General features: G+C 36.8%; 1 protein-coding gene across 1 annotated transcript; it reads right to left on the bottom strand.

Annotated features, from left to right (window-relative positions):
* Positions 1-8,128: 8,128 nt before the first annotated feature.
* Positions 8,129-14,730, bottom strand: LOC310728050 (uncharacterized protein). The gene is made up of 6 exons (XM_083545109.1): positions 14,656-14,730; positions 11,178-11,275; positions 11,030-11,073; positions 9,246-9,628; positions 8,962-9,105; positions 8,129-8,206 (listed from the first exon to the last, which is right to left on the bottom strand). The coding sequence occupies exons 1-6, from the start codon at positions 14,722-14,724 to the stop codon at positions 8,174-8,176; spliced, it is 771 nt and encodes a 256-aa protein (XP_083401235.1). The 5' UTR covers positions 14,725-14,730; the 3' UTR covers positions 8,129-8,173.
* Positions 14,731-16,838: the final 2,108 nt, after the last annotated feature.

The following is a 16,838-nucleotide window of genomic DNA, read 5'->3' as shown; positions in this document are numbered from 1 at the left end:
ATGCATTGAGCACACAATGATACTCCTTTTATTACTTTTTAACATTCTTGTGAATGGACAGTTCATTTACTGTCTCATGTCTCATGTCTCTGTGTACTGCGTCAGATATTTAGTGTTGATCATTTTTTCTACTCAAACACAAAGGTGTATGAAGTACGTCTTCAGTGTATAAACTGCTGTCGTGGCAGTTTTGTGTGTTTATCAGAGCTGCAAACACCTTAAAGCGGTTTTGTGGTTAGAAATGTGAGGTCACATGCGGCATTGGAAACTGCAGCAGCTTCTAGATGTCAGTGCTCAATAACAAGAACAGGATGTTCTGCTTCAGCAGAAAAGAAATCTGCAAAGAGTAGCAGAAGCACAGTAGCATGTTTTAGATAATGAATTCATTTCAATTAGTATCAACATGAAGAACTCACACAGTAAAAAGTAAAAAACAATCTGTCATTGTTCATGTGATCTTCAGCTGCTACTACACTACTGCTTCTATGTGCGTCAGTGGGGTAAAAGTAACAATCTAAATAAATACTTCGAAATAAATATCCCAGAACTGAGAACTTCATGAGTGTAATAATTCTGTAGAGGAGGTGATCAAACATAAAACTAACGTAACATACAGATAACAAAATAGTATTGTTTTATATAAAGTGATCATTTATTTTGTATTTTCATGTATAGTTTTATGTACATTTCTTTGGACATTCGTTGTTGAGGATGAGGTTCTCTTTTGAGTCAGGTTCCTCTAAAGGTTTCTTCTTCACACCATCTCAGAGAGTTTTTTAGGTATTCAGAATTAAAGGTTTTGGATGGTACTGACAGTTAAAGAATTCCCACAGCAGCACAGTTGTCCAGCTCCAGGGTTCATGGTTTGATCTTCAACAACCATTTATTTTACTAGCATTTCACAAAATTGGTGGCAAACAACCAAAAACTCATCATATATTTAAATAGGATCTCCAAAAAATCAACAGGATTTTGCAGAACAACATTCTTATGTGCTCAAGACATGTGCTCAGATTCTATTTCCACATACAACAAACACAAACTCATACTGGTTCCCCGAAACAAACAAAAAACGTACATTACACTTCTGTTCATTTTATTTAAAATAAATTCTCAGGTGGGAAAAGCCAGCAAGATCGTGTTCTGTTCATGTCTACACAAAAACCCAACAGATTGTTAACCGGATCCAGAAAAGGAGAAATTCAGGCTTTTTTTCTGTTAAATTCTTTTATTCTTAATTATTTATTGTAAGATGCCAAAATCTTGTTACAATCTGTTATTATGTGACACTAGGCTAACTTTAGCTTAGCATTACTGATATAAGAAATGCAACCAGCATGAAATTTGTTTATTTTACAGCTCACACATTTGCAGTCCAAATTCTAATCATTTGAACGTCCACATAAAACTTGAAAAAAGCGAACACTCCCCAAAGCACAAGCATAAAGAAAGCAAAGAGAGAGAAGCATTTATGATTAACTACAACAAAAAACAGTGCGATTACTCTCTAATTAACCTCCATCACACGAGTCACACGGCCTGAACTAAGCACTCATTAAATTAAAAAGTATTTTTTTATAATGTGTGTAATGATCAATAACACACACACATTCATTTATTACTGTCGTAAATGTAAAAATATTTTTCTATTTTTACCAAAAAATTAAAAATTCCAATAAATCTTTTAAACACTGTAAACTCTCTACAGTGTATTCATCAATAAAAGAATTGATTGATGCTGTATTGATTCCTGTTTTTAAAAGATCTACTTTCCATCAGTTTTTTCATGATGTCGTCAAAATATTCGGTTATTTTTTTTCCCTCTATATTATTTTTCTTCTTCAGTCGGCTGTTGAAACGTATCGGCATGCCATTTCTATTAAACACACAATTTATAGCATGTAAGTATTTACTTATGGCCTCAGTCTCTGCACAGTTACCAGGCAGATTTGTACTTTTTGTGTGTTCAGGAAGAGAAAAAAGCTGATTGCAGGTCAAACACGGTGGTTTCACCTCATACAGATTATTCAATGCGTACGCTCTACAGCTAACACCACTGGGAAGTTGTAAGCATGCTGGATCTCTAGTGTCCTCTATAAACACTGACATTACAACAGAGGCCACTTTGGGATGCCAAACATGCAGACAGGAAACAGCAGTCATGATCTTTTTGGCGACGTTACTTCCACAGGACAGAGACACTCCGTAGTATCCGAACCTGCCGCTCTCACAGATGCACAGGACAGTCGGAATCAGAGGTGATTTTTTGACACCAACATTCTTATACTTCATCAATATATCAGAACGTTCACGTTTCACTGCATCTTCGTTGTTAGGGCCGTAGCGCATCAGAACCTGAAAAAATAGATTTCTAATGTAATTTCCATAAATATGAAACCATGTTGTTCCAGAATTGTTTCAGATCTTCAGAATCCTGTTTATAATAATCATTTGTTTAAATATATATAATATGTTTTACTGACCACTTCCAGAAAGTAGGAGAAAGGAGTCTGTAGAGGCACATGGGTTTGGTAACAGTTAAATGGCTCTGGAAACTTCTCTTTGGTTTCATCGTGTATATCTTTCCTTTCAAAGATCCCCTCAGGCTTGTACTTTGCAGGATGAATGTTCCCTAAGAACAGGATGCTGTGGAGCATCTTCAGAGCAAAAACATAAGCATCATAAGCCTGAGCCTCATTAAAAACACCAATCAAGGCATAACAACATTTCACTTTGATCATGTTCTGTTCTGTTATTATGCTGTTATTTTCCTCTGTAATCATTTTCATTCCCACTAATATAACATCTTCATTTCATACTTCATACTTCATTCAGTTGTGTAGTTAAGTTGTGTAGTGTCATTGCATAAAGTTTTGTATTTAAGTTGTGTAGTGTCATTATGTAAAGTTGTGTAATGTCATTGTGTAGTTGAGTTGTGAGTTGTCTTTCTTTCAGCCCAAAAACATTGAGGTTATTTCACAGAATTATAACATGCGCTTGACCAGATGCTATGCCTCTAACGGGGAAATCCAGTTGGCTGTATACCCAGAGACACCACACCCTTGTTCCTCCCTCTCTGTTATCACTTCACATTCTACCTTCTACCTTCTACCTCTCATGCCTGGGAGAGGTTGGATGGTTCCCTGGCCTGAGTTGGGCATTGGGGGTACGTGGCAGCGGTTCACAATCAGAGGGCGAGTCAGAAAAAACTAGCATTAACTGCCTGGAATGAGAGGGCGTCGTCCTCCAGGCAGGCATCCTCTAAGACCTTGATTCACCACACTGGAAGAGAGGTATGATGCCAGGGGACTGTTGAGGCCCAGGCCAAGGAGGAGTGCTGCAGCCACTAAATCCAGGACCTTTTCCGGCTTCTGCCGCTCAGACCTGGAGTTTAGCTCAGGCCAGAAGGTTTCCTGGCTTGAGTCAGGTGTTGGGGGTATGTGGCAGCAGGCGGCATTTTGTGAGTGGATGGCGGAGCCAGATAAAAAGCAGAAAGGCCCCAGACCCTGGAGGGGGACACATCAAACAGAGCAGAGCGGAAGGGTATCCGGACGGTGACTGGGTGTGGGCGGATGCTGAGGAAAGAACCACGAGTGTGTGGGTATGATGGTGATCATGATGATCTCTGGAGAGAAGGAAAGCAACGGGGCAAAAGTGAAATTGAAACAAGAAGGGTCTGCTTTGTGAACTAGTGCCTGTTTTGTCTTTCTTCCAGCCCGGAACCACTGAAGTTGTTACCCTGCACGCTGTCAGCTCAGTTTGATGTCTCTCTCGCCCCGAGGCTGGTGTCTTCCTCCTATTTATTGTTGTCGGCCGGCTGAAACAGAGCACACCGCTTCGTCTCAACAACAGGTTAGTTCGTATGCTTGTTTCATCCGGCTCCGCCCTCCACATTTTGTAGGTGATTTGTGTAGTGCCATTTTTTAGATGAGTTGTGTAGTGTCATTGTGTAGATTGTATAGTTGAGTTGTGTTGTGCGTTCACTGACGTGAATGGGTTTCTGTACATGGAAGTGGGTGTGGTCACTGTAATCCATGCTCAGGAAAATTTGTTATAAATGTCACAGTCTCAGTTCCTCAGCCTAAAAAAACATTTTCCACATACCTTATTTAATAAATTCAGATAAGTCAACTGGTCACTGCAGGCTCCAACTTCAGATACTATCTCCATGGTTTTGTAGAAGAGGATCCGTGCGTTTAGAGGAAAGTTATCTTTAATGAGCTGTGATTGTGCCCTAGAAAAAAAAACATACTGGTCAGTGACAGCACTCTTCACTCTTCACTGTGAGGGGCTTTACAGCATGACAACCAATCAAAAACACGAGTTGAAGTTAACAGGAACACATTTAAACGTGGGACATGCTGCTGTGCACACACACACACACACACACACACACACACACACACACACACACACACACACACACACACACACACACACACACACAGTGTAGTAGTTGATAGTTGATGATTGAATCTTATAATTGATGATGTCCTCTTGGTGATCACTGATGCTACAAGAAGTGAAGTAATCAGAGACTTTACTCCTTTTAGAGTCATTAATAGTTGATTGTAAGTTAAGAGCAGTTTTAATAAGTGACTCTGAATTACCACATCACAGATCAACAATATGGAACAAATGATTTGTGTGTAAGTAAAGCAGGGTGGATTTCACCTCTGGGCATGTTTGGGGATTTCAGTCTGATGGGCAGGAAGGACACAAAAAAGACCCCATAGTTTCATAAAATACACAAATGAAGAACAATCACAATAATTTATTTAAAGCCGTTCTTATTCTATATGTAATTGTACATTTACTTCATTTTTCTGAATAGAACCATGAACTTTACTATCTTGAGATCTTAGTTGAGATAAATAAGTAAAAGTAAGCGCATACACGCTCTCCAGCAACATTTATACTTAAAAAATATTTTTTTTAAATAAAGTTCAGTTAATAAAACATGATCATTGTGTTGTCACCCCAAGCCTGAGTGTGTTTATGTGTATTGGGTGTTTTACATTATTGTCTATACCTGTATCTATTTCCTGCACAAAAAAAAAATTGTATATAATTATACAAGCTTATATAAGCTGCTTCTTATTTAGATTTTTTTCTGATTTATCAGACGTTATTTGTTTTTGAGTTTTTTAACGTTTTTTTTATTTATATTTTTTTCACATCCTGTAAAACATTTGCAGGAACTTTTCTGCCTCATTATAAAGAATGTAATGATTCTGTGTATGAATTTTCCCATCATGGAAATCACGAGTTTTTCTGTCAGGATCAAACTTACATTCATACATTCAAGAACTTTTTTATTCATTCGTTATGATCACATTATATTGTGTTCATCTGATTTAAGGCAACGTCATTAACAATGTTAAAGTTCTATACAAATAAAAATGAATTGAAATTGAATAGTTTGTTTTTGGGTAATTCAACATATTTCTCTACAGCACATGTTTCATGAAGTTGTTTTAAAATAATACACAAATCACAGGGGGAGAAAATATACTTTATGTTATAGACTCACAAACTCTGTTCATTGCGTCCACAACTCCGAGCTCAGAGAGGCTTGGAGCAGGCAGCCGTGGTGTTACATACAATAAAGTTGTATTAAAAGTGTACAAGGTTGTATACAGGGTTGTGTTAAAAACTGTAATTGTGTAAGAAGCTAGACAAAAAATGAAGTAAAGAAAATATTAATCATATTTAATAAATAACAGTTATTTGATTTTAGTAACAATAACAACATAATATTTATTAGTTTGGCATGTTTGTTTGTTTTTAACATTCCAGACATTTTAGAAACATTCCTGGAGACAGTATAAGATTATTATTTATATAATCATATAAATTCATTTAAAAAAATGAATAAACATGTTAATATTAAAACAATTATTTATTTATAAATTATTGATATTTGGTTTGATAATTATTTGATCAATGATTAATAGATCGTTGAATAGAATAGTGCCAGTCTGGTGTTTATCATGTTCATTAATTTACTCTATTTCATGTCCATCAATCAGGGTTACAAGGTTGAGTATTTGAAGTTATATTATATTATATTATATTATATTACATTACATTTAATTATTCTATTACATTCTTTTACATTTTCTATATATATACTTTATTTTATTTATATTTTTTTTACAATAAAATATTGTTTTATTTCAGGTGTTCTTGCCATAATTACATTGTTTATTGTTTCTAGTAACAGGATTTTAATAGAGAGAATTTCAATGTTCTATATAAAAATGTAAATGATATTAAAGGATGTGTGACTGGGAGGATAATTCCGTAAAAATTATTTGCCAAATTATGGAAATGCTGCTGCTTAGACAGCCTACTTCTGGGACATAACGATTAGCATTAGCGGTACACACTCTATGTACACGAATGAGTCAAAGCCTATGGTGTTCCTTCTCACAGAATTACAATTAAGCATCTGCAAACTATCACAACAAATAAAAGTCACACTTAAAATCAATCCCTCAAGTTCAGAAAGTATAATTGAATAAATTAGCTTTAGCTTACCGCTCATTTCGCTGGGCTGAGACTGAGGGAACGGTGGAATTTGACTCACTCATGCTTTACACTGTGTGTGTGTTTGTGGGTTGGTGGGTGGGTTTTTGTTTCCACAGGAAAGAATTATGTTCATTTTAAAATGTGCAAAAAACAAATCCCTATAAGAAATGATCACGTTCTTTAAAAGCAGTTCTTTAAAAGCAGAATTTTTCAACATTCAAATTCTTGAATATTTGATTTCTGAACTTGTGAAATCAAACTGAAACATGTTTTAACATTTTCTCCTAAATTCTGTTTGTGTGTGTCAAGAAAAAGACAGTTGATTTTTTCCTGTCATTATTTTGAAAGAAAGTCCAATCCATGGGCCCTTATTCCTTTTGTATGAGAAAAAAAAACTGAACATTTATTTGATTGCAGGTTCAAAATACAGAGAGAATAATTTTTATACAGGCAGAATTTTATTAACGGTTTCATGTACATTTGATTCTTTTTCCGCACAAGTCACATTGAACAACCAAAATTCCAAAAGCTTGGGACACTGTATAAAAGGCCTGTGTAACGTCTGGTATTACAATTACTGTTCTTTTTATTTTCTTCTAACGCTCCAGAACCAAAGTACAAAAAATCTAATCCCGTTTCTTCATGGATGCACAGAAAAGAAAACGAAAGGAAAAGAAAACAGAAAACGGCTTTGATTTTGAATGTTTAATTGCAGAACATCACAGCAGTTACAGACCAGACGTGAGTGTTTTTAATGTAATCACTTATATAGGAGCGAAATGCTGCAATGTTCAGATTCCATCTGATGACACCACAAAGCATATTTACACCCAGTCTGCACTTTAACCTTAAGCATCTGCTCCTATAGATAACAATTATTAAGAAAATACATGAAACCACATTCAGTGTTAGGAATCTGTTACTTTTCGATGTGATGTTCGCTCTTATATTCTGATGCTTTGATGTCTGTTTTGTTGTTTATGTGATTTTGCGTGTTCTTGGTTCAGAGTTTGTGTGTTTCGAGTCTCCTGCCCTGTTCCATAGTTTTTCCCAGTTTCATAACCAGTGTGCAGTTTTCGATGAGTTTGTTTCCCGAGTCTCCTGCCTTCTGTCAAGTTTCTTCACCATCTTTGTAAGACTTTTTTTTTATCATGTTATATGATCTTTTGTTACCTCATTGGGTACCACATTGAATTTTGTCTTATGGATGCTAATTTTTGGAAGTGATTGTTTCCATCATTTGTGTATTGTGGACTAAATTACATAAACACTATGACTTATTCCTCAATCCCGAGTTGGTCTCTTCATCAGAACATCTGCCTCTTGCTTGAGTGCCCTGAGTTCAAGTACTATTTGTGCTAAAGATGATGAAGCCAAATATAAATAACAAGGAACAACTTTGTTTTCCATCAACATGTTTAATGTTTTCAAATATTGCTCATCGTGCATCTTATGCATGGGTGAATTCAAAAGTGACCTTATTTCAAATGTTTGTTAAATATTGCACATTTTTATACAAGAAAAATCCATGTTAAAGCTCAAACCTACAGTAATAAAAGATCATTATGCATATTACCTCTTTAGACTGTATAAGCTCCTCCCACTTCTGATCTGAAACTGCTTTCCTGGTGTGAGTGTCCTAAAGCTGCTGTGACATGTTGCTTCTGTGCTTCTACAACTAGACATACAAAAATCAAGCCCTGTTTTAATAAATAGATCAAATTCTTTTTTTTTTTTTTTTTTTAATAATTCTTTATTTTTCCACTTCTCTTTCTAAAATGAAAATTGAATGACCAGAATGGACGGACCATAAAATGTAAATAAAAAATGAATACAATGATTTGCAGATCTCATAAATCCATATTTTATTTACAATAGAACATAGAAAACATATCAAATGTTGAATTTCAATAACACATCCAGACATTTGTTGCAGTGACCTTTTGATTCTTAAAATTGTACAGTTTAAACATTTGCTTTTTATTGTAGAAAATAAAAAGATACAGTATGGTAACTCTTCTGAGAAGATCTTCTCATTGGGGAAAAGTTCATCAGCACTTCTACAGCTTGACACGCTTATGTTTTGTAGTTTGTGAGCTGAATTCATCTCTCCACTTGCTGAAGTCTGAGCTACATCTGGAGGGCTTTTTCACCAGGTTTCTTTCCCTGTTGCCTCCATGTTGCCTCCTCCGCTCTTCATTACCTGATGTTCTGCATGGTTGCTGTGGAGAAAGGTACATTAAATATATGAGTCACCAGCTACTAAGTACTAATGTTATATTACAAATATCTGCTTCTTTATATTAATAATTCACTATTGAGAGATTTTGAGAAAAAGCAAAGCCTTACAAACACTGAATTTCAAACTACAACCAATCCTTCAGCCACAGGTGCATTACTACATCAGTGAGAGAAACCAATAGAAACACTCCCCCCAACTTGACATTTCTCCATGATAATGCTCAAGTCCCTCAGATAGCAGTTCTCCATGGACTCCAGAATCTCCTGATTCTTCTTCTTCTGTGCAATCATTTTTGGTGATTGCTTCACACTGTTCCAATCAGCATCTGTCTACATAAAGTTATTGTAGCAAATTTAAGCATGGAGTGAATGTATGTGTGTGTATATATATATATATATATATATATATATGTAGACCATCTGCAGTTGATCAACAGGAAGTTCTACATATAGTATGCATTTTTGCTCACCATATCCTCAAAGCTTTGCCCACGGTAGTACTGTATGATGCCTGGATATTGGGGACCACTTTCAAACAGTTCTTTCAGGCTTTTGGCAACTAAATGCATCTCCTCATCTACATAAGCAAACACCTTTCCGTCCTCACACACCATCAGCACCAGTTCACCATTGAGAGACTTATAGGAGAACGTCTCGAGAACACCAATCACCTGCATAGACGTGTGCTCTGGAAGGTAGAACTGCTCCCACTCTTCTAATATATCAAGTTCATCTTTATACAGCGTGTCTTTCAATGTTCCCACCCTGAAGATGTTTCCTTCCCAGTTTTTCAGTGTAAGGTGTGAATGCTGGTGCCTCAGGACGATCTTTCGGATATAATCCAGTGATGTAACTGAATAATCAGATAGCAGAATTTTAGGATATACACTGGCAAGTCTCTAAAGCAATTACATTTACATTTATACAGTCAATGAATCTTTAATGAATATGAATGGAAATAATATTAAACCATAGCATTTTGTAGTTCTGGAGGTGGTTCAGGAGTTGGTTTGGAATTTGCAGTAAATTTCTTTATTTTGCAGACTTGTTTAAGTTACTACTCCGACTATACAAGTACAGTGAAAATGTTATCTTGAACTGTTCCCTTTAAAGTTTACATTCTGAAGTATGAGTTACGTCCTCCATCATCCCCTGATTGCGAGCGCATCTGCCTGACTGCCTCACTCACAGGGTTTTTACAGTACAGTTAAAAGCTTAAGCAAAATTCACAGTCTGACACAGAAGCTCATATAAAAGCGTGATCAGGGGCAGGATTATAATAAAGAACATAAAACAGCAGGCGGTACAGTAAATAATAACCAGAACTTCAGAGGACCAAACTGAGGACATGATGATATATAGAGATAAATGTAGAAATAACTATTGACTGTTGCTAATATTGTTTCTTAATTAATGTAAAACCTTTAACACACACACTTTTGGCATAATATTTATATTTTCCATTTTAAAAAAACCCCTTTTTAAATTTGGAGTGTGAAATTTGAATGAGAGTTGATACGTGAGCAGACTGTTCCTGTAACACAGGGGTAAGAGGGGAAATCTGAAACAGAACAAAATCCCCCATGACCTCATGAGCAGTGGGAAAATAAAACTAAATGAAATGAAATGATATACTTTCACACATATATAAAATTAGGCTTCTGCATCTTATTTCATAAATAATACTATACTACACACACATATATATATATATATATATATATATATATATATATATATATATATATATATATATATATATATAAATAATTTACAGTATATATATATATTAATATAAATATATACCGTGTGTGTGTGTGTGTGTGTGTGTGTGTGTGTGTGTGTGTGTGTGTGTGTGTGTTTGTGTGTATAGTGTATATGATATAAGATGCAGACGCATAGGTGTACTGAGCTCATGAACATTGTACCCATGCAATGCTAACACCATGTGGGTTGATCTAAAATCTCCCTGCCAGATCTCTATAAGTTACATATCCTGCTGTACATGTTCTAACATGCCTGTGATTCAAACACACATTTCTTTTAGTCCTGCTTGGTTTCAGACAGATGTTATTGAGAACAAACAGAAAATGTGAAGTAACTAATTTCACCTGAACATCAACAACAACACAGTCACTGCTTTCATTTCATACATTTTAGTTTATTTTTTATCTCTAACTTAATTTTTTTGTATTACCTTGTTTTGTTTTGTTTTTTGTTTTTTTATTACAATTTACAGAGTTCAGTCATTTACCTCGACTGGAGCCAAGAAAGTCCTTCACAACATCAGCTTGTTTACTAGATGGAGAAACAACATAAAACAAAAAGAATAATAAAGTCAATAACAGAGTTAAAGCCAGTGGTGTTTAGTGCGCAGTAAGAGAAGAACACATGGATCTTACCTCATGCTGAATTCTATCTGACACACTTGGGGAAAGATGCACATGCAGGAACTGTGCTGATTGGCTGCCATGATTATTGTCATGTGACGAAACTGAAACTTTGTAGAAAGCATCATTTAAAAATAGCTCCAAAATAAGATTTACAATTAAAAGAGTAAACTTTATATAAAAAATCAATAAAAAATCAGCATATCAAAAGAGTGAGTTTAAATAAAACACATACAAAACATCTTTTAACTCTTTTTATTTAAATTTACCTCCACTGATACTTTTCATTAGAGCTTTTTATTATTATTATTATTATTATTATTATTATTATTATTATTATTATTATTATTCTTTTAATTGAATTGAATTTAAACATCTTTGTGTCCTTCAGGGCTTCTGTGAAATAACCTGCAACACGAATTATTTATGAAGATGTGAATTAATTCTTTCATTCAATTTAGTATTTACCTCCACTCTGATGCATCGCACAAAAGGAACACAAAAAAGTATAGTTGTGTTGGACGACATGCCCTGTGCTCCCTCACACTACACCATCTGCTCCCTCACACTACACCATCTGCTCCCTCACACTACACCATCTCCTCCCTCACACTACACCATCTGCTCCCTCACACTACACCATCTCCTCCCTCACACTACACCATCTCCTCCCTCTAACGACCACAAGTGTGACTTCAGCTCAGCAGTGTTGTACCACAGCGCCCTCTGCTGGTAATCACTTCACTCTGTTAGAGGCAGGTTACACTGACTACACTAGACGTTGGCAGTTGTTTGGAGGTTGAAGAATCTCACACACATTCTCTAACACAGTGGTCTGGACGCTCCAGCTGTCTCCCTTCACTAACATTTTATAGTTAAATATATTTATGTATATTTAACCGTCACTAGAAATCATTTCCCAACAGAAAATACAACTACAATTCCTTTGTTTTGCGGCAAATCAAAACGAATATAAAGTCAGTTTAGCATAAAGTTTGGTGGTTCTGACCAGTGCGGCGCTGTGTTTAAGCTTCACGACACCAATAAACAGCAAACAACAACCACGAGTGGTGAAGAAAAAAATTCAGAGGAAAAGCAAAGTTTCAAAATGAGTGAAGAGAAACATGTGTTTTTATTGAAAGCTCTGGAGATCTGCTCTGTCTGGGTTTTTGTACAGAACGTGTTTCCTCTTTTTAAAAATCCAACGTTAAGAGACATTTTGAAATCTGAGAGATGAGAATTTGAAAGTATGAATGAAATTGAACCTGACCACTTGTGAACCAGACTTCAGATCTCTTAGCAAAACAATGCAAAGTCAGAAGTGGCACTAATCGTGAGAATCCTGAATAGCAGGAAATGCGCCTTTTCCGTGATGATGTGTGATGAAGTTTTATTTTATGAAGGTTTATTTAAAAGCCTGTAAGAAGTTTGAAAGCAAAGGAAATATTAGTTTTTGATGCCCCAGTTTAAACGCTGTGCTTTGATCTTCACACGCACAACTTTTATTGCTGCATAATTTATTTATTCATTTTTTTGTTTTGTTTTTGGGCCTAAATTAAATTGTTACACGTGTTGCTGTAAAGTAAAATTGTTTTTTTATTTTTTAATGTTATTTTTAATAATAGTAAAATATTTGTTCATATATTAACCAGAATTTGAAAACGTGTTTTGTTCATCCTTCATGCACTTGCTTAACATGTGACGCTTCATATTTGTTTATTTTTATCCACAACCTTCATCACACACCTGCTACTGACATGCTGCTATAACCCACATTTTCCTAATCATCCTACACGGTTTCCTGTAGAAACAGAATTTTTTTTACTTCACTTTCCATTCATGCAGGATTTATCTTGCTGTAGTTGTGATGCTGCTGAAGATTTTACCTCCTATGAGGAGGAGGTGGGACTCAGTGGTTAAGGCGCTGGGTTACTGATCAGAAGGTCGGGGGCCAAGCTGCCTCTCTTGGGCCCTTGAGCAAGGCCCTTAACCCTCTGTGCTCTAGGGGGCGCTGTATCATGGTCAACCCCACGCTCTGACCCCAGCCTCTGAGCAAGCTGGGATATGCAAAGAACAAATTTTACTGTGCTGTAATGTATATGTGAAAAAAACATCTATTCTATTCTATCCGAGGATCCATGGATTTGGTGAGAGTTTGACCAGATGTTCATCCAGACTTGAAACTCTGGAAAACTTTGACTGAAATGTAATGTACATGTTACACTGTGAAAGATCTTTAGTGTGGATGTGGGATCTGCCCCACTCACAATTTCATACACTTAACTTGTTCTATTGGATGGATGGATGGATGGATGGATGGATGGATGGATGGATGGATGGATGGATGGATGGATTCTTCGCATTTATTAACATGACTTTGATTGTAATGATACACTACAGTGCTGTACAGCTCAGGAACCTGATCAGAACTTTCATGTGCACCTGATAAAAAGGTGACATGGAACATGAAGTGTTTAACCTGAAGTGGATCAGGTACTGTAGCTTGTGTTTATATGTTATAAAGGATGCAGATGTTCCAGACATTTCTGAAAGTTTTTTTATAAATGCAAATTTGAAAGTTGGAATTGGTTGGTGGCCTCACAGGTATATTTATTTTCTCTTATCAGGGAACCTGTTTGAGGTATTGCTCATATCCTTTGGCCCACTTTTGAATAATTATAGGGTGTTCATCTTTAGTTCTTTACCTGCTGTTATCAATTCACAAAGAAAGACAAAGAAACATCACCTGAACTGAGATTTGAACCCTGACCCACACCATTAGCAAAGTACTGTCAGACCCCACTGAGCCTCCAGGGCTTTTCTCTTTAGTCTAGGAAGGAGGTTTATTTTCTGTTTTGTACCTGTTGATGAGAAGAGGCTGAACCAGGACATGAACCCTGACCAACACTACTGAGTCCCACAGCTGATAGATCACCTACTTTTTTACAGGTTTAACTTTACACCTTTTCCTGCTGCCACTGAGGACAGAAGGCATGGACAGGACCACAAAATCACCAGACCCTGTAAGTGTGTAGTGGTCCAGTGAGGCTCACCTGAGGCAGGTAGGAATTGAGGTTCACACCAAAAGACAGGAAGATGTTTACTCCACTGAACTATTAGAGAATTCCTTTATAAGGGGGTTTATCTTCCACTTCCTAATGCTGAAATATCGAGAACTCAGACAGAACCAGAGCATTTAGAGAACAGTCTGATCCTGTGTAGTGTTGTAGCTCAGTGGGAGACCTCTCACCTCACATCCCTGAGCTCTCTGGTTCAAACATTCTGTTTCTTCACTCTCCTCTCTCACACACACACACACACACACACACACACACACACACACACACACACACACACACACACACACACACACACACACACATTTTTGTAGGGAGTTTATCGTTACACCTTTTCCTGCCACTGCATGAACAGGACCACAGAATTAAGACCAAACCCTGTAACTCAAGTGGCTCAGTAGTAAAGTTCTCACCTCACACTCTTGAGCTCTCAGGTTCAAACAACAACTGCTTTTTTTTTTCTTCTTCTTCATGGTTCCCATTGTAGGTTAGAGCTGTGATGACTTTTTGGAGCTGAGGTTCAGGGTTTGTAGCCTTTAGAAGATGATTGATGTTCACAGAATTTTCTAAATGGTCACTCAAAAGAGGGTGAGGGAGGGAGGGAGGGGTGTGTGTGTGTGTGTGTGTGTGTGTGTTGCTGTGGCTCATGTGCTGATTGTTGAAGTGTAATAGAGTGATGTTTTTTGCTAATCTGGATGTAAATATGCTTTTAATTCTAGTGTAGGAAAATGAGGTGATGTTCAAGTTTCAGTTGAAGATCATCAAGGGTTAAAATAATATAAATCTCAGGGGTGAAGGTGGAACATCCATGACTACTTCTTTCATGCTGACAGTGACAGTCCTACCCAAGTCTAACCACCCCACCCCTGAGGCAGGTAGGAACTGAAGTTCACACCAAAAACAGGTCCACATGTTTAACCCTTTAACAGCATGTTTTATTAAAGGGGTTGATCTTCCACTTCCTGCTGCTGAAATAAACAGAAAGCATGGACAGGACCAGAAGCCTTCACCTGTGCAGTGTTGTGGCTCAGTGGTAAAGTTCTCACTTCACATCCCTGAGCTTTCAGGTCCAAACCTTCTGTTTCTGATTTCTACAGTCATTTGTTACTGTTATTAATCTGGCAATAAACATGATCTCATTGTGTTATTTGTACAGTAAAATCATCTGACTGTCTGAGAGAGTGTGTTGTTACTGTGTAGAAGTGCTGCCCTCTGGAGGAAAACCTGAGACATTACACCTGTCCGTGTTTTCATGTCAATAAGAATAAATAAACTTTTATCACTCAATTTATGTTCTCCTCTATCCATCAGTCCATACTCGCTACCTGAAGCAGTGGGCATGATGTTGGAATATCCACCTACACAAGTGGACATGATATTTAATTGTTGTATTGTAAAAATATTAAACCATCTCCTCAAGAATCGGAATCATAGCGGTTTAGTGTCGAACATGTTGATTGATCCAGCGGAGTTAGAACCTTGTGAATCTGGAAGCCTTTTAAAAACAAAAAGACAAAATGGTCACTTCTTCCTGCAAATAAATAAATAAAAATAACTTATGGATGTGGATGAATTCATGCTCACCTCTGCATTCTTCTGACCCTAATTTACTTCTGATGCCACCTGCATGCCACATTCATTCTTCTTTCATTTTGACAAATAAACCCGTGAGAACTTTCTGGACCTTCCCACCCTCTTTTAACATTATCCACATTTACACCAGTGGTTTTCAGCAGATGTCCTTCTGCAGAAGTGGACCTTTCTCTAATTAGAGTTAGTTGAGCAGGTGAGTAGCTGCTTGACGTGGCCTGGATTTGATCTCATGACCTTCTGATCAGAGACTCATCATTATAGCCATGTTGGTGACCAGATGAAAGTGTTCTGCTCAGGAGGAACATCAGGTAATATTGCTGTTACACTACAGTACTGAGTGATGGAGTGCAGGTTCTGTTCCCAACTGGTTTTGGATGATTCCTCATCCCATGTGCTTTATTCCCCTTATACCACAGAAGAATCATAAAGAACATGCATGCATGCAGAGATGGCAAAAGTTCACACATCACTCAGTAGAAGTGCAGATACTGATGTTTAAAAGATTCTGGTAAAAGCTGAAGTTCTGACTGCACTTTTTCACTCAAGTTAAAGTAAAGAAGTTTGAGCTCCGACATGTTCTTCAGTAAAAACTAGTGATTATTACGACCTGTTTTAGTGTCACGCTGGAAACTAAACCTCATCATATTAATATTAAATAATTTAAAATGTTGGTCTCTAATGAATGTATTCAGGCTGAAGATCCACCATGTAGAACATAAGCAGAGAAAAGATGATGATGATGATAAGGAATGTCTCTGATCTCATCACTGACTCCCTCTGTCTCATCCACAGTTACCCCAGACTTCTTACTGCCTTCTGCTGCTCATTGTGCTCTTCAGAAACTAGTCTACAGGTGTGGTGTGAGAGAGACAGGAGATGATCCACCAGTGGACTGAAAAAGCAGCACAATGACAGGAAACATGTTGATAAACTGAAAACGGCACAGTGAGAAGAAAAATATTGATCATTTTACCAAAAAAATGGAAATTAAAGTAATGAATCT

This window comes from Silurus aristotelis (assembly GCF_946808225.1).
Source record: "Silurus aristotelis genome assembly, chromosome: 6".
NCBI lineage: Eukaryota > Metazoa > Chordata > Actinopteri > Siluriformes > Siluridae > Silurus > Silurus aristotelis.
This window is presented reverse-complemented; position numbering and strand designations above follow the sequence as displayed.

Coding starts and splice junctions, on each gene's coding strand:
- LOC310728050 (XM_083545109.1), bottom strand. CDS start 14,724: ATGGGAACCATGAAGAAGAAGAAAAAAAAAAGCAGTTGTTGTTTGAAC. Junction 11,276..14,655: donor TGAGAGCTCAAGAGTGTGAG/GTGAGAACTTTA, acceptor CTTTCTACAAAG/TTTCAGTTTCGTCACATGAC. Junction 11,074..11,177: donor CAGATAGAATTCAGCATGAG/GTAAGATCCATG, acceptor TTCTCCATCTAG/TAAACAAGCTGATGTTGTGA.